The sequence below is a fragment of the Paramacrobiotus metropolitanus genome, unplaced genomic scaffold, assembly GCF_019649055.1.
Source record: "Paramacrobiotus metropolitanus isolate TYO unplaced genomic scaffold, Prichtersi_v1.0 Parri_scaffold0000007, whole genome shotgun sequence".
NCBI classification, from domain to species: Eukaryota; Metazoa; Tardigrada; class Eutardigrada; order Parachela; family Macrobiotidae; genus Paramacrobiotus; species Paramacrobiotus metropolitanus.
This window is the reverse complement of record NW_026570227.1, coordinates 1763811-1789514: the sequence shown is the minus strand read 5'-3', so window position 1 is coordinate 1789514 and position 25704 is coordinate 1763811. Positions and strand designations below refer to the sequence as shown.

The following is a 25704-nucleotide window of genomic DNA, read 5'->3' as shown; positions in this document are numbered from 1 at the left end:
AACCGCTCTTCCAAATGTACAAATATTGGTTTGAATAACTTGAATTTCTGCCGATGGTTAGAATTTGGTAAGATTCTGAAGCAACGGCATAAAATAATGATTAGTACGAATGTACGAGTATTACGCTTATCCCTTCTAAAAAGTGTTTACTAACGTAAAACTATGCAGTAAAGCTGCAGGTATAATAATTAATCTGTGCACGTCATATCCCAGGACGTATGGCGTATACGTAAGATCGGTTAATTTCGGCAGATTCTTGGTCAACTTACTTGTTGCCGTAGGCTTCTACGGAGCATAAGACTCCAAGGACACAGCAAAATATGACAATTTTCGTCTGCATTTTTTTTAATGAAGAGTATGACCTCGATGGAGCGCAAAGTACAGGGTAAAAAGAAAACAAACTGCAGTTTCCGGTAAAGCTTTCGGAATATGTAGGTTGGACAGTTTTGATAAGTGCGGTTCCGTCGGCTTTTATACAACTGAACTTGTTGTTTCCTTCTAGTAGGAAAATTATTCTGTTTCCTAATGGCCACGTGTTGCTATTGGACGCTGATTAGGATCGATACACAGCAGTACTATCAGCAGTTTCGTTTTGATTAGAGGAAGCGTGGTAAAAATTCCACGGTAGGGAGTATTATTAGCTGCTAAATGTTCCAAGTTCGACCATTTATACAGCGGAAACGCATGTACCCATGAAGATCGTTTTTATACCGAACCAGAAAGAAATAAATTTTTCCAATATCTTTTAAAATGAATTTGACAAATTTTGCAATTTATTTTAAAATTTGAATACAATGATGGAAAAATTTGGTTCGGTGTAAAAACGATCTTTATATACAGTACTAATGCGCATTTACGTGCACAATTTGAAGAATGTCGGTTTGTAATGAGACTTTTGGCACACCTGAATGCATTTAAACTTTTTGGAATTTTCTAGCAGCCATAACTCCCGAACCGGATGTTGCGCGCGCAAACGGATTTCACGCCTACGTACACACATCTTTTGGCTACAAAATATCATAAAGCAATGCAAAAAAGTGTCTGTTAGTGCGCGACAGCGGAAGTTTCCGTGGAATGTACACGAATTTGGTGCTATGTACCGGGCCGAATCTCAGAACGTTCAGATATCATTCTGTACTGATCGCCTGTAGCTCTCAAATGCCGATATGTTTCTCAAAAGAATTCTACCGGAAGTCCTGCAAAATGTTTTAGCCTTCTTCATCTCATAAGTATCAACTAGCACACTTATACAATCCGGCACACGTAGCATGTACAAAATAACAACAAAATACTGTTGGATATGTTTACATTTGAACCAGTGCAATGAAATCAAGAACGGCGTAAACAGTGCAAAGAATCAGCATAAATAATGCTTTGCCCATCATCTGCCCGCATTATCCCGCGGGACGCTGGTTACCGGCCTGCTATGCTGCGAGGGGAAAGGTATTTCGCGATCAGTGGAGAGAGTTGAGGATCTTGGTCTTGGCGATGGCCATGGCGTCGGCCGCCGTTCCTTCCCAGCCGTTGGGACAGCAGACAAACTTCTCGCCGGTGACGCAGCAGGCGATGGTGTTCGGACCGCACTTGGAGGCGGTGCCCTCCACCTTGAATTTACCGGCCGGACAACTGGCCATGCAGATCGGCGCCGACCCGTGCCACACGCAGTGCCTGCACAAATTATTACCGCTGATTACTGAATACGCGCACACCGAATCACCGTTTGCGCGCGGAACGTCGGGTTGCCGAGATATGGCAAACTAAAATGGGCGAAAAGTTTAAATGTATATTTGTGTACCAAAAGTCTGGTTATTACCCGATCTTCTTGAAACTTTGCTGTAAAAGACACAATCATGACCATGAAGTTGAAACTTGAAAGTGAACCAATTTCTGGTTCATAGCACTTTTCCATAATTTAAAAATGAATTTTAGAATTTTTGAAATTCATTTTAAAATCGGAAAAAAATGCTATGGATCTGAAATTGGTTCACTTTCGACTTTATGGCCCTGTGTCTTTTACAGCAAAGCTTCAAGAAGATCGGGTAATGACCAGACTTTTGGTACACAGCAATGCATTTAAACTTTTAGCCCATTTTGGTACGCGATATCTCGGCAACCGGATTTTGCGCGCGCAAATGGTTTTCAGAACACTGCAAACAAGTCATTTAGCTTTAGAATGACATAAAGTATTACGAAAAAGTGATTCAGAGTGCGCGAAAGCGAAAGTTTTGGTGTATGTATCCCATTTCTGACACCCCATGTACAACGGGCCATTTCCCTTAATACCGGTTAATTTCACTAATTTCTCTGTAAACTTACTTGTTGCCTGTCGCTTGCACGGAACATAAGGATCCAAGAACGCATAGAAATACAACAATTTTAATATGCATTTTATATGAAGAATATGACCTCGCTCAACAATAATTACACTGCACAACTGATAGCCAGTGAATAAATTGCTACTTTCGGTGAAGTGTTTGCAACAGATTGGTATGTGCTGTTTTGACAAAGATATCGCGGTTCCATCGGTTTATATATCTCTGCAGTGCTACACGGCCCGTTTTTCCCAATCGGCGTCCAACAGCTGATTCCGCTGAGTAATGTACCAATCGGTCCTCGCCACACTCTACGTACTATTGGACATTGATTGGCATCGGAAATGGTGCTTAAGTATTATTAGCACACTTTTTATTTCGAATTTGTAAGACCGATAAATCGTAGCTTACCTACACAAGTAAACTGTAAATTTACTCGAAAAGTAAAAGTGCACAATATGTATGTACATCCTTTCGATAGAACAACTAGCATTCCATTATTGTTTTGAAGTGACGATCTAGTAAATAGCTAACCGGTTCATGATTGGCCCATCTCCATCTGAGTGATACCACTGCACTTCAGGATTATAAAGATGGGGCCTCTTCGGCCAACACGATGGGGGTAGGTTGCCAGAATGTTGGACAGTTTTGCTGGCGACCGGCCGGGAAATTTTACAAAATAATTTCACAAGTAATATGTTTACATACATATTACTTGTGAAATTATTTTGTTTGTTTCTCGCATGTTTCTGTATTTGGTATGCGCATACACCCGTATTGAATCTGCCGTTATTCTACCTTGGTGGCTCTTACCCATTAAAGTGACTCTCATATCCGAAACCGGAAATGCGCAATGCAGTACATAACTATACAGCGGGATCCCGTTATTTCTACGGATATTACAGGATCGTCGCATCCACAAGTACCGCTTCCGGAACGCCGGCCCTGCATAAAATTAGTTAAGTAGTCGAAGCCGAAAACCGAACAGGGCGGAATTCAGATGGTATGCACGTACCTGCGCATAATTATGTATAACGGTGTTGTACATGTTCACATAATGCGCACGGACGCCGTTCCCCGTTCTTTCACACATTGCTGCCCGGCCGTCCTTGTACGACAGGCCAACCAGTTTGACTGTCAAATAAGCCCTGGATATTCTGCAGAAAACGGTTGACTGTATTATATTAATTCTAATGATTTATGGGAATGACAGTATAATTACTGGACGCGGCGTCTGGCCAGCCGGTGTATGACCAGCCTGCAGGCATGCCATCCGGTAATGCCGGATTCTTCCTTCGCTCAACCACATTAATTACCTGCCCTAACTGCTATTATTCTGACTACTGTGCAGACCACATGGTTAGGACACGAATTGCAAATTGTCTGTCTTGTTGGCACGTGTTGTTTATTCCCCCTCCCGGGAAGATCACGCCGAACGCCGGAGAAACCGATCAGTTGACATTAAAATTGGGTGCGCCGACGTGGTTATATATGGTGGTTAGATAGTATCGTTGCGAGCAAAATATGTACTGCAACTCATAATACTTGTGTACAAGTGTGCATTAAGTATAATTTAGAAGAAAGGACGGAAAGGTAGCCATGATAATGCTGAAAATGAAATTTTCACCCGACAGAGCCTTCCTGTGGACCGGTGCACCAATCTACGCTAATTTGCTATCTTCCCGGAATAATTTTGAAGTGCACTATAAGTGCAGATACGAGGACGATGCTCAATGCCGGTAAATGTTGTGTAAATTTAATTTACATCGAGTCCCATTCAAGGTTCACCAACCATCCATACATGTATAGCAGCACTATGACATTGTATTCCAACAACAAACAAACATTAACAACACCAACATGCGTATAGCCACCCATTTCTACAAGTGTGCACTGTAAAAAATAATGTACAATACTGTTGCAGTGTGAACTGAACATTGTAGCAAAACGTGGAATTACTACAATATCCAGCTTCCGGATCCTACGCTTCAGATCGATTGTCATTCTTCTTGAGCACGATGAGTCGGCACGTAATTGTCATGGTTTAGTGGAGGGAGTTGAAGAATTTGGTCTTGGCGATGGCCATGGCGTTGGCGGCGGTGCCCTCCCAGCCGTTGGGACAGCAGACGAACTTCTCGCCGGTTATGCAACAGGTAATAGTGTTGGGTCCGCATTTGGACTGCGTGCCCTCCACTTTGAATTTCCCGCTGGGACAACTGGCCATACAGAACGGCGCCGATCCATGCCACACGCAGTGCCTGCAGTTAATAAATATGCTATTAATTTACAACGCATGCAGTTAATTCGTCTATATTTTTATTTTACATTGTAGGACCAAAAAATGGCTTGCAGTTCCGAAACTGAATATTAGTGTGTACTATACGAGTACCATACACATTTATCTCCATGAACTATATCACGATCACCTTTATATGTGTCGATACTCTACGTATGTTATTATTAGCTGTATTAACAGCCAGATCATCTCTCCTTTTATCTACGATACGTCCGCGTTAACCTGTGTTCATAATAAAGTCGAAATAATAATAAATGGGTTTTCGGCGAAAGCCCACCTGACAGGTTTGAAAAATCAATACCGGAAAAAAACTGGAACAAAAACCGTCGTCGCCGATTAATTTCACAATAAAAATTATAATGCGCATTTTCTGCAAAAAAAATTTAATAAACTGCGGTAAAGAAACTGGCGTGTTGGGTACGAGGTCATTTTTGCACTTTGCTTTCTTAAAGAAAATTGAATTATAAAGTCAACAAACAACTCCCAAGTTATACGAGACTACAGTATATGTAAATATTTTGCACATAATTATTGTTATCTGAACGCTGCTAACAGTAAGTTAATTTGCTACTCGCTTACTTGTTGCCCCACGCCTCCACGGAACACAAGAATCCCAGCACACAGAGAAATACAACAATCTTGGCCTCCATTTCTCAATCTGATAAGTGAAACTAATTCAAATAATTTGCAGGAATGATGGCAAGTAAAACCACTGTTTCCGGTAAAAGCATTTGTAGTAATGCCGGGTTATCGCGGTTCCATCGGTTTATATAGCCCCAGCTGATCGCCCCGCGTACTTGACACACCGACATGCACAGATCACCGTTGTTTTCCTCCTTAGTGCGGCGTGCGTTGTGCATACAATGCCCAAGGAAATTGCGTCGTTTCAAGTAGAAAGAGATGATTCATTAATAAGAGCTTTCACGGGAAAGGTGTGCGCGTGCGCCGGCCAATAACGACACACGATACTCCAAGTACGCTGAGTGAGGAAAAAACCGGTCTCCCCACCCGCCGAATTCCGCCAAAAATGGACTATTAAATAACCATGTGTACGATCTGTAATGCTGTGGTTTCAATTTGGACTTTGCATATTTACAACGGCCGCCTTGGAATTTCAAGTAAAACTCCCGGTATGCAGATGTTTGTGTACGGGAGATGAAGCGTGCTTCGGTCCAAAATATTGTGGTTTTCGTTATTCGATGGAATTGATGAGTGTAGATACCAGGAAACCGGCGAAAGTTTCGCCGCAGAAACCTACGACGTGTATTGACATTATGACATATATTTTTATTCGGCCAATATCCATTTCACATAACAGACAGACTGCGCTGGTATAAACTAATTGCAATTGTAACATTGGTTGATTTAACTGCTAACTTTATTTTCTAGCTAAGTGTAACTTCGGTACAATCCGTATAAATATTTTCAATTACAACTTACAACCGTCGCAGATGCTGCCAGTTTACAATAGTTGCACAGCCGTTGTAATTTACACTTGGGCTTATTAATAGATTTAATTTCACCGTGGAAAAGAACCATTGTTTTAATTAATTTTCGATAACCGATTTTTCCACGTTCTGATCTCGTTGGAAACGGTATGACAGGATACACAGCGACATCTGCACACAAAGCGCGGTAGAATAATCGAAAAAATTTCGTATAAATTCGCCGTCGGTGATGCTGCTCGCATTATATATGTAGATGCTGCGTTTTCCTCGCGGGATTTCGATGCTGATCCGTTGACGCAAATACGCTCGTACTTTGCCGGTTTCCAGTTTCCTTAAAGAGCACTCGCACGACTGATAGCAGTACATTATTACAACGCAGTCCGATTGCTGCCATCAAACAGTACCCCGCTCAGACTGTTACACATTGTATGTAAACTGTACAAAATTCTTATGTACAAAATTTTGCATAATGTATACGTAAATTAACGGGATGGAAAGCGAGGCATTAAAAAGCTACCGAGAAACTCAGCACCGACTATGTATCTGTACTCGAGTAGTATAGTACGCGTTTAACCGGCATTTTTTACAACATCAGAATTTCATTAACTTTTCCGCTCCTCCGATCGTTCCCATAACCGATGCCGGGTTACCGCGCTGTATCTCCAGTGACAATCTTTGACGTAAAAATTCATGGGAACGGGTTTCGCCTGTGTGTTACTCCAGTCGTCTTCCCAGTGGGGCCACTACTACGAAAGCTATCGGTGCAAATATGAATCTGCCTATCAGGTACAAATAAATTTTATGTTCTGCTCACAAATCAACTACCTACAATTTTCTATACTAATCATATGGTGAGCAGCGCATTAAGCGAAAACTACCGCAACAGCACTCTGGATGATTTTTCCCGTCTGTTTTCTGGATTTCGATATTCCTGGATTTAACTAGTTGCCGCCGCCACAGAGCCGCATCCCGCCTGATTATCAGGAAAGTACACGATTTACAGCCGGCGCTTGGCACACGTAATGACGTTCAGCATTACGCCAGATTGATTTGTACAATATTTTGACACCCGGTACATATTGGTGTCAAAAATGGATGCATACACCGATACACTAAAACTTTCACTTTCGCGCACTCTGAATTACTGTTTTGCAATACTTTATGTCATTCTAAAGCTAAATGATTTGTATACATTGTTCTGAGAATCGTTTGCGCGCGCATCATCCGGTTGCCGAGATATGGCGAACTAAAATGGGCAAAAAGTTTAAACGCATTGTTGTGTATCATTTCAAAAATATATAAACCGTATAGGAAATATATAAACCGTATATACTATCGGTATAGGAAGATTCGGAGCTTTACTAAGTGTTTTCTGTTTCTTTGTGGTTAGGTGCGCTAGGTCTCTTATAAAAACGATACGGCAGCGCATTATACGGCAGAATCCTTCAACCATTAGTTTAATTAACCTGCGGCTTTAATAGCACTTGGCACTGTAGCAAAACCATACCGGTATACCGGTGTTACGCATACTTCCGGTAATTTATAAGAACAGGCATTCTAATGAATGTACCGATGCATCACTAGAGTAGCGTCTAGTAAAGGCATGCAATTAAAATCTTATTATTTTCGAATACATCGAACGTCGTAGGCATCTGACTGTATATATTTAATCCGCTAATTCCAGGAGACATCGATTTATGTCTTGGCGATGGCCATGGCGTTGGCCGCGTTGCCCTCCCACTCCTTGGGACAGCAGACCAGCTTCTGGCCGGTTAGACAGCAGGTGATGGTGTTGGGTCCGCACTTGGACTGCGTGCCCTGGATGATCTTCTTGTCACGTGGGCAGGACGGCATGCAGAAGGGCGCCGTACCTGTTTGGTTAATTAAACACATCGATAACCATTCTGGTCATTACATTAAGAAGTATTCTTCCGGCTGATACCGTACAGCCACCTAACCGGTTTCCGGGTTTCCAACAACAATTTTATTTTAAATTAACCAGAAGACTCTTGGTAAAAGTGTGTGCGCCAACCAGTTTCATCTTGCGATGATCCAAGAATTTCTCCTCTAACGCCGTCTTCCGTTACGTTTACTTACCGTGCCATGTGCAGTGCCTGCAAAACAAAATCAGCGTCTTTTTGAAAAATTGAGACGAGACATATCAATATAGGTGGCTAAATTAAAATTTAATATTTGATTTTTGATAGATTTTATATGTACATATTTGTTTACTGGTATACCGGCTGATGGCCGATTTAATATGAAATTTAATTTTTAAAAATCTTACTTGCTGCCGCTGAAGAGCGCTTCCGAGCTGGCGATGAGCCCGGCCACGACAATCACGGCCAAACAGAATTTCCACATTATACCGGTGTATAAGGAAGTTTGACGGCGGTAAAATAAATCTCACTTCAAACAAATAAGGCGCCAAGTAAAAAAGCTCTCTGCACAGAGCGCCGTTTTGTAGCAGTCGGCAATTATATACCGGATTCGGGCATGTAGCATAACTTTATGAACGAGCTACTTGTCGAGTACCTGACGGTATTTCCCTTCCGGCTGCATACTAATATCACTTTCCCCTAACCAACCATACTCATTCCGCGTTAATTACGCGAGCCGGCTTAAATATATACATACACGCGGACGACAGCCAACCTGATAAACCTGTTGCTGAGAAAATTTATTTTACGCTTTCTCTCCAACAAGGAGCGGTAAATTGTAGTACAAACCGTTGACATTAATGAAGACAATGCAATTGAGTAACCGAGAAAGCACAATAATTATATAAGACATCGAAACAACCAGCCGAATAAAGCAATCGCAAAGTACGCCGGTCATGGTTATCGGAGAAGGAGAAGTAGAAAGGAGATTGCATGTTATCCAGGATCGAGTTCGGTGTGTTAGGGCAGTTTATTCCTTGGCGACGGCCATGGCGTTGGCGGCGTTGCCCTGCCATTCGTTGGGACAGCAGACGAACTTCTTGTTGGTGATGCAGCAGGCCACGGCGTTGGGACCACACTTGGACTCCGTGCCGGGAATCTTCTTCTTATCCTTCGGGCACGAGGGCATGCAGATCGGGGCGGTACCTGTAATTAGACAGGAATATGCAGCTGCACTTCCGGTGCACATAAACCGGCACATTCATCCATGGTCATCTCGCAAATTTGTTGTTGCGTCAACACCGATCACCGGCCATCGCAACGCTTTGCTTTAATTAGACAATCAGAAAATTGAGTACGCAAAAACCTGCCTCAGACGCTGCGTTTTTTAACCAAAATAAAAAAACGCGCAATAAAAAAAAATAAAAAATTAAAAAAAAGCTTAAATTTAATTGTATAATCAACTTCCGCATAGATTCACATGTACGTATAATGGATTCATAGTAGGCGTTATTCCAGTGTCAGGCGTGTCTCGTTTACGGGATGCTACGTACCGTGCCATGTGCAGTGTCTGCAAAAGAAATTGCATAATTAGAAATAATAATTAGACGTATTTGCACCAGTGCATTTATTTACATTATAAAGCATTAAAAGATGTTTATGATATATGAAAATAGAAAAATAATTAAAATACGCTAGAATTATTATAAAATATTTTGCGAAAAGCATGGAGATGATGGCTTACTTGCTGCCGCTGAAAAGGGCTTCCGAGGTGGAGATGAGACCGGCCAGCACCAGCGCGCCCAAGGTCACCCACAGAATTTTGTTCATTCTCGCTAAAAATTATTTGCTCGGCGATTATCCGGTGAAAAACGCGGTGTGTTCCGGTAAGAGCTGGCAACGGTTGACTGTCCCTTAGCGCCGGTGCCGGGCCATTTATATATACGGATTGTTAAGTACGTGTACATACACTAGCGCACTGCGGTATCCTTCCTCGCTTGCAGCTAGCCAAGAAGTGACATAAAACTCTTAACTACGCCGAAATTTACTTACCTTATAAGTTATAACCTGCTTGTTTTGTTTTTACTTTAACCATGACGAAGCAGTTTAGCTTCTTTCCGGCGCTGCGGACGTTGATGGGGAATCGTAGCATCAGTGCTTTTCGGACAAAATCATCAGGCAGTAGCAACGGACCTGATCCCAAGAATTTTTGTAATTTTTCTGAGAAAAGATGCGTTAATGTTTTTTAAATGCGAGCAAATTTTTAGCTCGCATATTCATTCACGAATGCGCGCTCTTAAGTTACGAAAAAAGGTTGAAATTGCTCGATTTTAAATCGATTTTCGTTTAAGTAATTAAAAATTTAATATTAATTGGTCGCTACGTTTTACTTCTTCAATTAATCATAAACTGTAATTTAAAAATTCCATTATTTTTTAAAAATTTTTTATTTGTTCTCGCAGTAAATTTTATTTAACACAAAATTTTGCAATATTTTTCTGTAACGTACGTTAACATTACTTTTTTAAACACCAACGCGAATCCGTGTTAGAAATACAGCACAGGCTGCTGCTGATTTTAGCGGTGAGCAGGATCAGAAAAAAAGTCGTAAAAAACCAGCATCGAGGTAAAAAAACACTAAAACAGCAGCGAGTGCCAAAACACCCACCGGCATACGGCAAACAACAAACACGGCCCTGGACGTGGGCAACACGGAAAACCGGCATAAACCGTAGAGTCTATACAGTTTAGCACACACAGCACACCATAACAAATGTTATTTTTTTTACTGCAAAACAATTCAGGGGCAACTTAGCGCCTCATGTAAATAACGGTGGCATAGCGGCATCCGATGACCTTTTCCATCTGGCTTAACTGGGCTCCCTCCAGCCGCCAAAGGCCTTCTCCAGCTCGCAGGCCACCGCCAGCGTCAGGTGGTCGTTGTAATGGCTGCTGATGATCTGGATGCCGTACGGTAGCCCCGCCCCGTCCACGCCCATCGGCACATGCGTCACCGGCAGGCCCAGGGTGTTGAAGAGCGCTATATAATGGACAACTTCCGCTGATATTATATAAACGTTTTATTATTTACTAGAAAATAAATTGTGATTTTTGCTGAAGACCAGCGTAAATTTGTTTATGATTTTTTTAGTCGACCGGTACATACCGGTGTAGAGAATATTGAGGTGCATCACTTTGGGCTGGTTTTGATAGGGCGCCGTGCGGGATGCGTCGGCATGATGAGGATGCCGTCGTTGCCCAGAATATCCACGATCTCGTTCTCCAGTTCATCGCGCACTTTACTCCAGTGTTTCCTGCAACCGTTTCCGGTGTAAACGCCAAGGCATGCATTGACGAAATGCATTGACGCGTATTTTTTATTTTATTATTTTTAATTTTGAAATGAAATTGAAATGCATTGACGCGTATTTTTTATTTTATTATTTTTAATTTTTTAAATATTTTACCGTGAGAAGTTACCGAAAACCGACTTTTTGACATGCTTTTCAGATCTCGATAACTACACGGTAAAATCATTCACAGCTACCGTTGTTGGTCGGTGGGCGTGGCCTGTTCCATGGCGGCCAGGAGAATCGCCGGCAACGTGTGTTCCGACCGCCCACTAATCCAGCGGAGGGCTTCCGCCCGCGGCTGTAGTTCCCCGGCGCCGTTGAGCATATCCGCCGAGAAGGAATGACTCGGATCGTGGATGATCTCCGACGTCCAGAAGTCGCCGGTGTAGCGGAAGGCCGCCAGCCGCTCCTTGATCGGCGCCTCGGGGACGATCTGGGCGCGGTGCTTGGAGGCCAGGTGGTTCGCGGCCTTCTGCACGGCCTCCTTGATGTAGCTGCGTACCGGCGTGATGAAGGGGTGCTCGATCTGCAGGATGTAGTGGACGCGCAACCTCGACAAGTCCACCTTGGTATCCAGGGATAAAGTCCTCGCTTCCGGTCCCAAAACAACCTGAAATTATAATTATTTGTAAAGAAAAATATAAATATAAAATACCCACAGAAGTAAAAGTAAATAAAAATGCTCGCTTTTAAATTTTCTAATATTTACTAAAAACGTGTATTTCCATTTGTTATTAATTTTTATATAATACCAAGAACTTACTATAGGTAGAGGACTGGGAAGCGACTCTGCAACGGTCGACTACGTCATCACTGTCGCATACAGAATGCACTGGTGTGCTACTGCTTACCATAGGCCCACAGATTTTATTGTCCCTTTTTAAGATATTTTTTATTGTTCCTTTCTCCTCTGAAGCTTTCTGATATTTTTAACAGATCATATTGAATTTAGAAACCCAAGCATGAGGGGCTAGAAATAGAAGAGAAAAGAAATATGCTGAGAAAACTAACAAAAACCGTAAAAAACGCGCATCTGTCACCATGGCAGCCGCCCTCCAGTGTATGCGAGATGATGACGTCAAACGGTAGTCCTCCTCACACTATAGTAAGTACTTGATAATACGCATATATGTTTATGTATATATGTTTTTTATGGATGTGTTTATATATAAATAATTGCATATATAAATTATTTATATGTAAATAGTTTTTTACTATAATTTATGTACATAAGATTATTATTTTCAAATACATACTTTATAGAAAGGTCGGAGGTCCTCCGCGTACCGACACAGCGGTCCGACGGTGTTAAACCGAGCCGTATTCTCATTACTAGCCGGGAACTTCCCCGTCAACGGTGTCAGCCCTCGCGTGGGTTTATGCCCGAACACCCCGCAGAAGAACGCCGGGATGCGGATACTCCCGCCTATATCCGACCCGATCCCGCATGGTGACCCCGCCGCCCCGATAATCGCGCCCTCCCCGCCGGACGACCCGCCCACCGTCCGGTTGACATCATACGGGTTCCGGGTGCGCCCGTACACCTTGCAATCCGTCTCCCACCACATGCACACCTCGCAGATGTTGGTCACCCCCAGGACAATGGCCCCGGCCCGTCGCAGCCGGTGCACGGCCTCGGCGTCGGCCTCCGCCACGACATGCCGGCGCGCCACCGCCCCGGAGGTCTGCGGCATGCCCTGGACCTGCAGGCACTCCTTGACGGTGATGGGGACGCCGAGGAGGGGCGTCCGGGACTCGGCGAACTCCCCGTCGTCGAGGCCCTCGAAGCCGGTGTCCCGCAGGCGGCGGTCGAGGTCCCGGGCCTCGCGGCGCGCCTGCTCGAAGCGCTGGGCGACGACGGCGTTGATGGCGGGGTTGACCTCCTGGATGCGCTGGATGTAGGCGTCGACGACGTCGGCGCTGGACAGCTGCCCGGCACGGATGCGCCGCGCCAGGGCGGTGGCGCTCAGACGAAGGAGGTCCGAGCGGACGGGCGGCAGACGCTGGTGGGAGCCGAAGAAGCGGTAGTACACGCCGAACAAGAGGTCGGAAATAAAATCAATATATAAACGCAGGAGGTGGATCAACCAATCCCGCCATGTCCACGATTTCCACGCCATTTTCGCGAAAATTAAAATAAATTCAGCAAAAAATTGTACCTTGTAAGGAGAAAATCAGTGTTATGGTTGTGATAAACAGAGCAACAGCCAAAAGTTGTTGACGAAGTTGTTAAGCTTTGTGCCAGTCAGCTGTGGAAACAACCGAGCGGATGATGCGTCGTACGCATGCACAGCTGTGCGACAGCGATAAGCCAGTTGAACCTTGTGCCGCCAGTTTGATAAAATACTTGCCGGTACGTACAGTTTCGTACGCGGTTTGTGTCTTTAATTACCGCGTATATACCGAATTATACCGAATTAATCTTTATACACAGAATTTATACTGCAAGCAACTGGCCGTAAAAACATTACGTCGATAACTGTTTATTATGAACGCCGTTAAAAAGTCCAAATTGCACTTGAAAAACCGGCAAACAGTCACGAAACCTTAATACACTATACTACGCGTCGGGACGCATTCATAATCTCCCGACAGTTTATGGGCAATTTCGGGAAATGAAATAAGAAGCATAAGAAAACCTAAGAAACCTAAGAAAGCTGGCGCAAGTAATCAGACGGCTGTAATTTCCAGCCAAAATCAGGGCGCCGCTGTACCTTTCAACCGCTAATCGGTAATGTATTATCCAGCCTGGGTATACGTAATTAGTCATCACTTCTTGCAAATGGCAGATCGGATGAGACGACTGATGACGGATAAGCGCGGCTTAACCGAATTCCATCCTGCACTTGACCTTTATCCCGCCCCGTTTTCCTATGGCCATCAAAGGCGGCTTAAAAGACTGATAGGGATCGTTGCGACGCTCTTCAGTATTCACTTTGTATGCACTAATCAAAACGTACTACTCGTACGCGTAGTGCATTAATTTTCTTTGCTCCAGCGTTTTTATATAACGGCCATTCTTTCGGTACGACTTACGAGTAGCTGCCACGTCCAAAAGTCAAAATCACGCGCCAAGTTTAATCTCCTTTAATTTCCTCATTCTATTTTTCTCGTTGGAATCTTCCATCCGGAACGCTATTATGGAGAAGCTGATTTTCTGGTTCTTGTGGGTGGGATGGTGTTGTTAGGCAGCTGGACCGCGGACGCTTGGGGCAACAAGTACGAACGCATTTTACCAATTTTATTATGGATTTTCTATAATATTTAATTATTATTGTTTAATTATTTAATTATCAGTTAATATTGTTTTCGTAATTTGTTTTCTTACCAACTAATATATTTTATAAATAATATTCATATATAAACTTATACAAATAATATACAACCTTGACATAAATATACTACCTATATAAACTTGATGGCATAAATAATACGCTACGGGTGTGCCAAGTACGCTATTTTTTAACCCACGGGAGGATAGAGATTTTGGTTGTTTTTTCAATGTTTAAAATTTGAACTGTGACGTAGTGTGCACTTGTTTAATTATGTGGTTCGCTGTTCGATACGAACTACGTCCTTATATAAGAACTTGACGAAGATGAATTATGTATATCGCTTGTTGACCTTTGCAGGCACTGCACATGGCACGGAACGGCCCCTTGTAAGTGCATCCCGCGCACGCGTAGACAAATGCTTAATTTAAAAGGTCACTGATTGTGTGTGTCTGTGTGTAGCTGCATGGCGTCGTGTCCGAGCGGGAAGAAGAAGGTGCCCGGCACGGAGTCCAAGTGCGGCCCCAACAGCATCGCCTGCTGCGTCACCGGCCAGAAGCTGGTCTGCTGCCCCAAGGCCTGGGAGGGCAACGCCGCCAACGCCATCGCCATCGCCAAGACGTAATTACGCCCTTTTAACAACCTGCTGTGGAAACGCAAATCTCCGAAAATTACTATACATACTCTAGTTTGCTGCGAAATAGACGGCTTTTTTTGCCAATACTGCTGTGTTTTGATTACTCGCTTCGTGATCGATCATGACCTTTTAACTTGCACAGAGTAGTTGATGCTTGGATAATCAGCATTATTGTTGTTTATATTACCAGTGTGAGATTCAATTAAAAATGACCTCGCCGATTGTTGGTCGGGAAATATTACTCTTCCACAACATCACATCGCAGCACCGATGTTCGACCTTTTTTATTTCATCTACGCAATTTCAGAGCACAGGACGCGCACATGCATAATTTGCTTCCCGATTCACAAATTGCAGTACACGTCGCATTTCACAGCAAATTAAACATAGATTTTTTAGGTACACATTAAGCGATAATAGCGTCAGTTAGAATGCGCTATGGTATGCAATCGTTACATGTTGATGGTAGTATGACGCGTTACAAATCAGTTCAAAACAGAAAGGCATGGGAGCAGTGGTTCGTACAACGGTGGCGGGATTAAGGAGTGAACGGCTATTCCTTGGCGATGGCCATGGCGTTGGCGGCGTTACCCTGCCAGTCGTTGGGACAGCAGACGAACTTCTTGTTGGTCACGCAGCAGGCCACGGTGTTGGGGCCGCACTTGGATTCTGTGCCGGGGATCTTCTTCTTCCCGCTCGGACACGACGGCATGCACAGCGGCGCTGGAAAATATTCAACGTTTTCAGTATAATGACTAGTACTGAAAGATTTCATTTTATACGAAAGTCAAAAATTAATAAATGTTAGTTACGCGTAATAACAAATAAAACAATAACACTTTATATTAGCCAGTATATATGTAAATATGTTTACAAACATGTATACACGTATTATGTATGTATGTAAATATATATTGTATATGTTTATGTGTATTATGTAAAATGTAAGCGCCACAATTTGCAGTTTATACCATTTATTATTGTCTATTTGCTTCTATAATAATTTATTTGAATTTATTTGTATTTATTTGGGATAAATATTTATTAATAATCGCACTGCATACGCAGACTAACCTGTTCCGTGCCATGTGCAGTGCCTGCAAACAAACGAAATACCGTGATAGTACGATTACATAATTACTTTAAAATAAATACATATGCCGATGTTAAAATACATTATAACGTAGAAACTATATATTATGTAAAGGTAGAAAAATGTGCGCTTACTTGGGTTTGGCTTCCGTCTCCAGCACGGTGACCAGCACGCAGACCGCCACAAAGGTCAACATGACAAACTTATTCATTGTGCAGCGGGGAATAAATACGCTAATCCTCACAAAATAACTAAGTACGCAACGGCGATCGGCGCTATAATTAACAGCAGTCAGCTGTCGGTTTCTGCGATTGCTGAGATATTTATACCGCTGATGTTGGACAGTCATATCAACACCTTAATTTAACGGGAAGCCACTGCCAAAAACAGCCGAAATTCCTCGAAGTAGACGCTGCACGCTAATCAGATCGTGTATAGTGGCAAAAGGCAAGATTGTTTTGCTTATACCGATTCGGTGATTGTAATCAGCGGTGTGCGGTGTTAAATAATTTTATCGATAATAAATAAAATCAATCAGATGAAGATACGCACAAATTTCAGCGTACAACGGTCAACGGTGTAGCGCAGTATAATTCAACAATCTAGCTGTTAGAGAAAAAAGGGGCTTTTTTTAGTCACACTGACGTCCTAAGATCCCGAATGACACTGACAATTTTGGGTGTTTTTTCATGGTTTAAAATTAAATCAATTTATTTAATGTAAATCGGCTCAGTATATAAAAAATGTGTATAAAATAAATGTATATAAATATATTGTAAATGTATATAAAATATATGTTGTATATAATTAAACAACAATATTGATAGTATTATAATAATCTCACTACAGTTGTCAAATTGCATTAACGGAGATATCTTATCAGGCTATTGGAAAATTTTACAAGTGCACTTTGCCTTTCCTTTGGCTGAACGGAAATGGTGTTATTACTGTTATGCGTTTTTTTGTTGTTAACTGATACTCTTGTATTACATTTCCCAGCACGAATCTCTAATAAAAATGAAGGATTTAAAGTACACATCTGACAAACCACCAGTCGAGGCACAATTTTCTGTTTAATTTGTGTTCATTGTGCGAATAAAAGTAATTCTAATAAACGATAGTAATAAATTAAGCCAACAGCAAGGGTGTGCATTGTTAAATGGGAACAAAGAAGGGGGCGTTTAATTTAAGGGGCAGTGGGTGCTTCGGGCGGGAGTTTGGCGAAGATGACAGGCTGTGTGTTGAAATCGAAGTCCTTGGGACAGCAGACGATCTTCTGGCCGGTCAGACAGCAGAAGATGCTGCTGCTTCCGCACTTTGTCTCCCGGCCTTCCGCTTTAACCTTCCCGGCGGGACACGAGGGACTGCAGAAGGGAGCCGTTCCGTGCCACGAGCAGTACCTGTACAAAGAACACAAAACAGACGGTAAATATGCCAACTTGGCAGTAGTGTGCATCTGTGTCTTAATACGCAAAGCAAAAAAAAAACAAACAAATTGTACATATGCATATGCGCTACATGGGATTGCCTATATACTGTATCATTATCCGGATGTTACGTCAATGAATCTGGAAGACTTGACTAAACATGTTGACTTATGAGCTCTAGTAACAAATATATGTATATAGATATATAATGTATATATATGTATATATGTATATATATATGTATATGTAACTATATGTATATATATAATATATGTATGTATATTTAATATATGTATATATAATTTAATATATGTATATATGTATATATATTTAATATATGTATATATAATTTAATATAATTATGTCTATATATGTATATGTGTATACATGCGCGGATGTACTCTAATCAAACTGATTGAAATTTTTACATTGAAAAAACAACCGAAACCGTAGCAAATTGGAAGTTGTTTAATGGATAAGGAATAAGGACAGATGTGCTTCAGGTGTATCGTACCTGGGATCTTCTCCGCCGAAAAGCGCGGTGAACAGGCCGGCAGAGGCGAAGGAGAATACATGGAGAGCGATTAGGAGAGAGAGGAGGAAGTGGGTGGTGCCTGCGGCTGACCAGCAGAGGCAGGCGGCCGGCATGGCGACAAGGATGAGAATAACCGCCGCGGTGGGCAGTCGGTCAGAAGACCAGCTCGTCCCTCATAAATACCGGTCAGCTAAACCAATCCCGCGATATTCTCCTGGTTGCAGTCTGCAGGATCTCCGCGCAATAACCATGTATACACCGGCACAGCGGGTAAATTCCAGCAGATATCCAGTTAAAGGATTACTGTAGTGTGGATAATAATACTGTTAATATGACGGGAGCGATAATTTTCCGCACCACATCCCGTTATAGCAGTTGCTGTATATTAACTGCCTGCCTTATCACATATGCAGCGTAGTGGCGCGCACCTGTTGGCGAATCATCGCGCCGCATGGCAGCGTGAAAACTCTGCATATTTCTCCAAACTCTTAGCGCGCACCTCGTCGAAACGTATACGTAGGTGACAGGTATTCGTCAGACGATCGGTTGCATGCATAGGAAATTTAATTCTGAAGGCTGCTAAACCGGATTCTCCTGGCCGCACCGTTTTCCGGCTGGCGATGAATCAGCCTCTTAACACGCGAGGCATTCTTCAAGGTTTTTTCTTCACCATCGTACGTCTCTTACCTGTATTCAGTTTAAGTGTACAGCATATGTTGTCATTATATTATAATCGTAATAGTTTATACTACAAAGGGCGTACCAAAAGTAAGTTTCCCTATTTTGTATCTCCCGGCCTGAATGCTTTTAGCTCTTATGAACCATATTTTAGAAACGTCCTTCATTAACGAACCGAAGTAAAATATAACTGTACCTAACTACTATCAAATGGGAAAGTACTGCCGAGAAAACCGTCAAAGGTGTTCCGGACGTTGCCACGTGTTTTACCCAGACAGTTTTTAATATTTTTCTTAGTCTTCCTGTTTACTTTTCGCAAAGCGCAAAATATTATCAAATCAGAAATTCTTTTCTGTTCTAATTCCAAGTACGACATAAATAACTTTTTCATAATGCTTTTGCAAAGAATTAAAAACTATCGATGACTAGGTGGAAAAACCACGGAGCTGCTCAAGGTGCCACACGGTAAAAAATCGAAAATTTCTTTTAAAACATTATTATTGTCGGTATTACTTGAAGTTATTGGTGTCTAAGTTGCGCATGACTGCGCATGAAATTTTCTTTTTATTGATGCAAAGAACCTGGGATTCATATCAGCAGGAAGGCAGAAAAGGGGAATTCTGGCGTCATGAAGAAAAAATGTATTTGCTCCACTTCGTGAATTTTTCAAACCGTTTTGTCATCGTAGTAATATTGAGAACAGTACTTGCAACTAACACTTTAAATTTAACTTCGAAATTATAACAAGAACGGAAGTGGCAATAAAAAGAAACAGCTTCAAAAAAACCCGTGGAGAGAGATGTATAAGTGGTCTCGCTATTCTATTTTTCCTCTTCCCAGTTCTTCATTGAATCTTCTGATTCTTATTTCCCTAGTTAGTTTACATAATTACTTATACAACAAAAAATATATCACATGTTTATTGCTTCAAATGGCAAGGAGGCAAAAGAGGGAAACTTACTTTTGGTACGCCCTTTGTATATGTGCACTTCAGCAGGCAATAATCGCCAATTTTCCGAAAATTGCCGGCTTGGGCACACTAATTCACACTTAAAGATTTGAAAACTGAAAAAAAACACCCAAAACCGGTATCTTCCTGCGGATTAAACGGCAAAATACTCAATACATCAGTAGTTTAATTTAATTTAGTTTATTCATTGAGCAGACAAACCCTTGCAGTTGAGGCAGTCATTTAGCCTTTCTCTTAAACATTAGTCCGCCTCTCCAGTCAAATCACAAATCTTCCGGCCCATGAATTGCGATCGTTCGCTTGAAGCCGGGCCGACAACACCCAACTTTTCAACGATTAATGGATAAAACGATTTTCCAGTGAGCGTAATTCCGTCGCTTGGCGTTTTCTGCCAAGTGGGCAACACTCCCGGTGAAGTTCTCCCAACTTCCGGTGACCACACGAGAGCTCCGCAATAGTGCGATAACTTGTGATAATTATATTATTTACAAGAAACAGCCTCGGCTTCGCCTCCGCGTTTCTTGGGTTCTAAACTCCACGGCCGGTTTGCGGATTGTTAACTTAAAATGGATCAGTTTATCAGCTAACCCCTTAAACAGAATGGATAAATCCGAAAAGCCCGAAAACAAAAATTATATAAAAAAATAGATGTTTTAGCTTCGTGCACTCGAGCGCATTTACTTTGACTTTACAGGTATTTTTGTTACAGGTACTTTGTTTTTTACAGGTATTTTTGTAAACCATCCGAATCTAATCAACCACGAGAGTACTACATTACAAACTAAAAGAAAGCTCAGACTTGGACACTGGTGCCAGTTTGATCACAAACTAACAACTTAGCGAGCTCAATACTATTTTTTCAGTAATTGCAGTTTGGTTATACGTTCACCTAACGGGCTCTATGAACTGGACAGTGGACAGTATTGGTAGCTCGGTCACCCATCTATCTAATGGACTCCGTGCACTGGACATTAGTGGTAGCTCGGTCACGCGTTCCACTAAAGGGCTCTGTGCACTGGACATTATTGGTAGCTCGGTCACCCATCTACCTAACGGGATCTAAGCACTGGACAGTAATGGTAGTTCAGTCACTCGTTCTCCTTAAGGGTTGTTTGCACTGGACAGTAGTGGTAGCTCGGTCACTAGCTCACCTAACGGGATCTAAGCATTGGACAGTAATTGTAGCTCAGTCACTCGTTCCACTAAAGGGCTGTGTGCACTGGACAGTAGTGGTAGCTCGAATCACTCTTTCACCTAACGGGTTCTGTGCACTGGACAGTGGTGGTAGCTCGGTCACGCGTTCACTTAATGGTCTGTGTGCACTGGGCTGTAGCGGTAGCTCGGTCACTAGTTCACCTAACGGGCTCTGTGCACTGGACATTATTTGTAGCTCGGTCACCCATCTACCTAACGGGATCTAAGCACTGGGCAGTAGTGGTAGCTCGGTCACTAGTTCACCTAACGGGCTCTGTGCACTGGACAGTATTTGTAGCTCGGTCACCCATCTACCTAACGGGATCTAAGCACTGGGCAGTAGTGGTAGCTCGGTCACTAGTTCACCTAACGGGCTCTGTGCACTGGACAGTATTGGTTGCTCGGTCACTAGCTCACCTAACGGGATCTAAGCATTGGACTGTAATTGTAGCTCAGTCAATCGTTCCACTAAAGGGCTGTGTGCGCTGGACAGTAGTCGTAGCTCGGTCACTAGTTCACCTAACGGCAAAACCAAACATCCCGATCATCAAAATCAAACATCCCGATCTAAATCAAACATCCCTTCACCTTATAGCAAAATCAAACATCCCGATCATCTTAGTATTATTTGAAACTTGTTAGTATAGTTGGAACGTTGAAATAACGTATAAAAGTGCCAACAACCAAAACCGGAAGGCTAAATAAATTCTTATTAATTTTGTGCGTGGTGGTGCACGAAAATAAGTACGAGATTAATTTATTTATTTAGACTCGTACAATTGAATTATTTTTCGGTTTAATTAGTGTATTTATCAGTTTATGTTAAGTATTGTATTGTATCCAAGCAAATTTTTTCTAAGTCCCAAGGTCACCTTGAAAGCGGGTTAGATCGCTTTCGGCATCGTGCCGGCACGATTCTGGTCGAACGAATTTAAAAAAGAAAATCATGTCGGCCAGTTCTGGACCAAGGCCGATCCACTGGCGTTGTCAGTTTTTCAAAAAAACGGTTTGGTTATGGAGATCTGAAAACTATGGGGCGCCGCGCGTAGTATAGATCTTGTACTTAATAGGGTCTATGTGTTACTACATACTCATAACGTAGAAACAACGATTCCTAATGAGACTTTACTGCCAAGATGTTTCTAACTCGAATGAATCGTCGTGGTTTTGCAAGAACATACAAGCTAGCTATGAAATTACTATACATACTCGTAAAAACTCATCATTGCAAAGATACGAGTTCAAGCGTGATACAAATAACAAACCACTGCATAACCGGCAACATCACTCACAAGAGTATCTGTAGCAATACCGGTGATTATTCATGATACAACACTTGTTCCGTTCCCACACCATGGACATTCCTTGCCGGATATGAATCAGCGCATCATGCACCAGGTCTGAGAATGCAATGCTTTAAGGAAAACCTTCGAAGAAAAGGAAAATATTTGATTATAATTGTTGAGCGAAGATCGCTTTGTACATGTGAGAAGTAAAATTACATCTAGGAAAATATCAACCGATATTGCTAGTGCTACATGACGACCGCATACTCAGATGGCGGTTACCCGAATGCGGCCAACTTCTACCCAATCCCGCGGTATTGGGGCTCGCACACCCAGGCACCGTCACGTGCACGTGACTGCAGCAGCGATGAGCGCGTAACGCGTAACGCGCAGCCCTCTTCCTGTCATCTGCCTGGTGGAGTGGCACTTGAGTGCCGGTCCCGATTACGCTGGCGGCGATTTGCTTAGCCGCCGGAAAGAATGTGCCACCTCCACAGCTTTTTCTGCTGACCAGCTTCTTCCCTCTCGCAAGCTGCACATCTTTTATTAACAAAGACAGAAAACTGTATACATAACGGATTATTATTATACAGTAGTCCAGCGGGGAGAAATTAGCATCAAGTTCTAGTTTCAACACGCACAACATTGAATCCAATGGCCCGATCTGTCGCGTTATTGGTCATGAGTGTTATCAGCGCCCTGCTGGTGGGCAGCTGCACCGCAGGAGATCCTTCTCCACCCAAACCGGATCCTCCCACTCCCAAGCCTCCGCCGGTCAAGCAGGAGAAGTTGCCCGACAATATCCGCTTCTTCACCGTCAAAGTATACTTGTGACCTTTACTTCCTATTCAGCATAAGTGTATATAAAACGGGCGACCAACAGAGTAGACGCTGCGTTTTTTGCGCATATAGTGCGTCAAGAAGCGCTTCTCTGTTCGTACTCAGTGCCGGCAATTGAAGTGCACTGGTTATGCTCCTGCTGCACTTTGCTTGTTGATGTGATTGTTCAATTTTTCCGACTTTACTTAGCTGTACCTTGGATTACACTGGCGATGCATATACAGCTGTTGACATGACTGTGTGTTGCGGCTAGATTAACGAGCTGTGGGCCGATCATGACGAGAGCGGCAACTCGGACGCCGGCTTCTTCCGCGACATCCTGGACCTGATCATCGACGACTGGGGCTACGACTTTGACGTGCATAAGGTCGACAAGCCAGACAGCTTCGACAATGCCATTAAGAAAATGAACGAATTTGCAGTATGTTACCTATACGATAACTAACAATTCTACAAACAACGAATTTGCAGTATATTACCTATACGATAACTAACAATTCTACACAGCGTACGTATATTTATATGTACCTTACTGCCACTGTATACGTATATGTATACGTACATACATGTGTATATATATATATATATATATATTTCCGACGGAAAGAGAACTGACACTGTATTGCACACAGGGCACCGGCATCTTCCTGGGCGCCGTGGAGAAGGACGGCGTCTACAAGGACAAGATCAATTTCACCGTGCCGGTCATGATCGCTGACTACGTGCAGGTGTTTAAGCCCATCATGGCGGAGAAGAACCGCCTGAAGCTGGGCATCAGTACGCTCAATTTCACCAACACCCAGGATACCATCGCGGTGGGTAACCCCGCCCCGGTCTGCGGTGACATTTTCCTGAATTTCGTAGCGCTATACTTTCGTACGTTTTCTTCAAAATTACATTTCTTACTTGGGCACAACGCCAACAAGATAACAAAAGGTGCATTCGCGTATTACTGCTTAAAAAATATTCCAATTTAAATGTTAAAAAAACAGCCAAACTCGTTCGCGCTGGCAGGCATTCTAGGACGCATATTCCTTGTGCCTAAAACGGCAGCAGCGTTTTTTTTTACAACGGCTAGGCTTAATCTCTGCTTCAATACATGGATATTGTACTCTGTATATGACGACGTATATGCATATATACGTATATGATTATGTATTGCATATGTAAAAATTAAAAATGTTATAACGAGATCGGTAAGAAGTTGTTTTTGAGGACGGGCGAGATTCACTCTACTTGTTTCAACGTTGACGTTTGGAGATTATGCGTGGTAATGCTATGAGTGTATTGTACACAGTCCCTTCCCATGTTAATTGGGGCAAATTCTTCATTTGATCATATTTGTTGAGCAAGGCGAGCTTTGCCTTGTACATATTGAGAAATTAAAAGTGTACATATCAAAAAATGCACTATTTATGACATATATATACTGGAAGATAGTGATATACTCTGTATATAGTATTGAATGTTTATGCCTGTGATTGCAGAATGATCCGGACAAGGTGAAGAAATTGCCGCCCGACCAGCAGGCTAGCGGAGCGGCCGGCGCCGGCGGTAAACCGGCCGATCTGAAGAAGGCGCTGGACGACGTGCAGAACGAGAAGTCCATCTTCGTCGGCCGGACGCCGGTGCTGGAGAAGATGGTGCTCAAGTATCCGCTGCTTAGCATCAGTAACCTCGGCCACACCACCGTCTCCAGCTTCGGTGTCAGCAAGAGCGCCAAAGGTCAGTCCACTTGCTTAACTAACAGTCCTGTAACGGGGCTTTTCGTAGGCTTTATTACGAACACATGTTAACGCGGATGTATCGTAGTTAGAACGATAGATGATGTAGCGAATACAAGAGCACATTATACATGTACATGCATATGAGAATGACAAGGGAAGTAGCACAGTAATCAGCCAGACAAGTTCATGAGCATAGAATATGTTATAATGAACGGCTACATTACGCGTTCAGAAGATCAACTTTTTGATGAACAGCGGACCCGGCGATCCTGGAGAAGCTGAACACGACGCTGATGAAACTGCACCGCAACTGCAGTATCTACAAGGCGTATGTGGCCCGCTTCCCCATGTCGGCCTACCGCGACCCCACCGACGACAACTCCGGCAACGGTAGAGGCAACAATAACTGCGAGGCCATCCACGGCCGCGGTCCCGGCAACGGCGGTGGCGATAAGACGGCCCGCGCGGCGGAACGCCTGCAGTCGCTGATGGACGCACTGAAGGGCGTCGATTCATCGCTGCTACAGAATCTTGTGCACATGTTCCAGTCTAAGACCGGCGCGCGCGACATGTAGACGAGGTTGCCGGCGAGATTAAATTAAAACGGTTCACTATGTTGTGGCTAACTGTTCTGACCAGATTACCATGAGCGCTCATTTATCGGAAGCCGGTCAAGCTGTTTGTAAACCTGAACTTTAGTTTTGGTTCCTTCGTTTGTATGGGACGTTCTAATTAAATTCGCATGGTGATCCTGTG

General features: G+C 43.0%; 6 protein-coding genes and 1 long non-coding RNA gene across 8 annotated transcripts; 2 read left to right on the top strand and 5 right to left on the bottom strand.

Annotated features, from left to right (window-relative positions):
• Nucleotides 1-7512: 7512 nt before the first annotated feature.
• LOC129582222 (uncharacterized) lies at nucleotides 7513-8540 on the bottom strand. Its single transcript, XM_055473680.1, has 3 exons — nucleotides 8344-8540; nucleotides 8154-8170; nucleotides 7513-7927 (listed from the first exon to the last, which is right to left on the bottom strand). Exons 1-3 carry the CDS (start codon nucleotides 8418-8420, stop codon nucleotides 7752-7754), a joined length of 270 nt encoding a protein of 89 aa, XP_055329655.1. The 5' UTR covers nucleotides 8421-8540; the 3' UTR covers nucleotides 7513-7751.
• A 179-nt stretch (nucleotides 8541-8719) lies between these two features.
• Nucleotides 8720-9861, bottom strand: LOC129582221 (uncharacterized). Its single transcript, XM_055473679.1, has 3 exons — nucleotides 9681-9861; nucleotides 9490-9506; nucleotides 8720-9142 (listed from the first exon to the last, which is right to left on the bottom strand). Exons 1-3 carry the CDS (start codon nucleotides 9764-9766, stop codon nucleotides 8967-8969), a joined length of 279 nt encoding a protein of 92 aa, XP_055329654.1. The 5' UTR covers nucleotides 9767-9861; the 3' UTR covers nucleotides 8720-8966.
• A 559-nt stretch (nucleotides 9862-10420) lies between these two features.
• Nucleotides 10421-13723, bottom strand: LOC129582460 (fatty-acid amide hydrolase 2-A-like). The gene is given in 5 exon segments (XM_055473974.1): nucleotides 10421-10976; nucleotides 11103-11159; nucleotides 11162-11250; nucleotides 11484-11899; nucleotides 12546-13723. Coding segments are annotated over 5 exon segments (1596 nt in total). The 5' UTR covers nucleotides 13410-13723; the 3' UTR covers nucleotides 10421-10806.
• Nucleotides 13724-14046: 323 nt separating this feature from the next.
• LOC129582219 (uncharacterized) lies at nucleotides 14047-15419 on the top strand. Its single transcript, XR_008689604.1, has 2 exons — nucleotides 14047-14508; nucleotides 14922-15419. It is a non-coding gene; the product is annotated as an uncharacterized LOC129582219 (long non-coding RNA).
• A 48-nt stretch (nucleotides 15420-15467) lies between these two features.
• LOC129582218 (uncharacterized) lies at nucleotides 15468-16595 on the bottom strand. The gene is made up of 3 exons (XM_055473675.1): nucleotides 16426-16595; nucleotides 16273-16295; nucleotides 15468-15921 (listed from the first exon to the last, which is right to left on the bottom strand). Exons 1-3 carry the CDS (start codon nucleotides 16500-16502, stop codon nucleotides 15752-15754), a joined length of 270 nt encoding a protein of 89 aa, XP_055329650.1. The 5' UTR covers nucleotides 16503-16595; the 3' UTR covers nucleotides 15468-15751.
• Nucleotides 16596-17351: 756 nt separating this feature from the next.
• Nucleotides 17352-18845, bottom strand: LOC129582293 (uncharacterized). 2 transcript variants are annotated; one of them, XM_055473789.1, is made up of 3 exons: nucleotides 18682-18845; nucleotides 18233-18556; nucleotides 17352-17691 (listed from the first exon to the last, which is right to left on the bottom strand). In XM_055473789.1, exons 2-3 carry the CDS (start codon nucleotides 18364-18366, stop codon nucleotides 17478-17480), a joined length of 348 nt encoding a protein of 115 aa, XP_055329764.1. In that variant the 5' UTR covers nucleotides 18367-18556; nucleotides 18682-18845; the 3' UTR covers nucleotides 17352-17477. The 2 variants fall into 2 exon arrangements, with proteins under 2 accessions (XP_055329764.1, XP_055329763.1); XM_055473788.1 differs by lacking the exon at nucleotides 18682-18845 and having other exon boundaries at nucleotides 18233-18672.
• A 4117-nt stretch (nucleotides 18846-22962) lies between these two features.
• Nucleotides 22963-25697, top strand: LOC129582188 (uncharacterized). Its single transcript, XM_055473629.1, has 5 exons — nucleotides 22963-23203; nucleotides 23475-23642; nucleotides 23854-24036; nucleotides 24709-24946; nucleotides 25204-25697. Exons 1-5 carry the CDS (start codon nucleotides 23036-23038, stop codon nucleotides 25521-25523), a joined length of 1077 nt encoding a protein of 358 aa, XP_055329604.1. The 5' UTR covers nucleotides 22963-23035; the 3' UTR covers nucleotides 25524-25697.
• The last annotated feature ends 7 nt before the right edge of the window (nucleotides 25698-25704 follow it).

Bases quoted from the DNA above. Each gene is read 5' to 3' on its own strand.
- LOC129582222 (XM_055473680.1), bottom strand. From the start codon at position 8,420: ATGTGGAAATTCTGTTTGGCCGTGATTGTCGTGGCCGGGCTCATCGCC.
- LOC129582221 (XM_055473679.1), bottom strand. From the start codon at position 9,766: ATGAACAAAATTCTGTGGGTGACCTTGGGCGCGCTGGTGCTGGCCGGT.
- LOC129582218 (XM_055473675.1), bottom strand. From the start codon at position 16,502: ATGAATAAGTTTGTCATGTTGACCTTTGTGGCGGTCTGCGTGCTGGTC. The intron at 16,296-16,425 runs GTAAGCGCACAT...GTTTGTTTGCAG, and splicing joins GAGACGGAAGCCAAACCCAA to GCACTGCACATGGCACGGAA. The intron at 15,922-16,272 runs GTTAGTCTGCGT...AATATTTTCCAG, and splicing joins CTGCACATGGCACGGAACAG to CGCCGCTGTGCATGCCGTCG.
- LOC129582293 (XM_055473789.1), bottom strand. From the start codon at position 18,366: ATGCCGGCCGCCTGCCTCTGCTGGTCAGCCGCAGGCACCACCCACTTC. The intron at 17,692-18,232 runs GTACGATACACC...TTCTTTGTACAG, and splicing joins TTCGGCGGAGAAGATCCCAG to GTACTGCTCGTGGCACGGAA.
- LOC129582188 (XM_055473629.1), top strand. From the start codon at position 23,036: ATGGCCCGATCTGTCGCGTTATTGGTCATGAGTGTTATCAGCGCCCTG. The intron at 24,037-24,708 runs GTGGGTAACCCC...CTGTGATTGCAG, and splicing joins ACACCCAGGATACCATCGCG to AATGATCCGGACAAGGTGAA. The intron at 24,947-25,203 runs GTCAGTCCACTT...TTTGATGAACAG, and splicing joins TGTCAGCAAGAGCGCCAAAG to CGGACCCGGCGATCCTGGAG.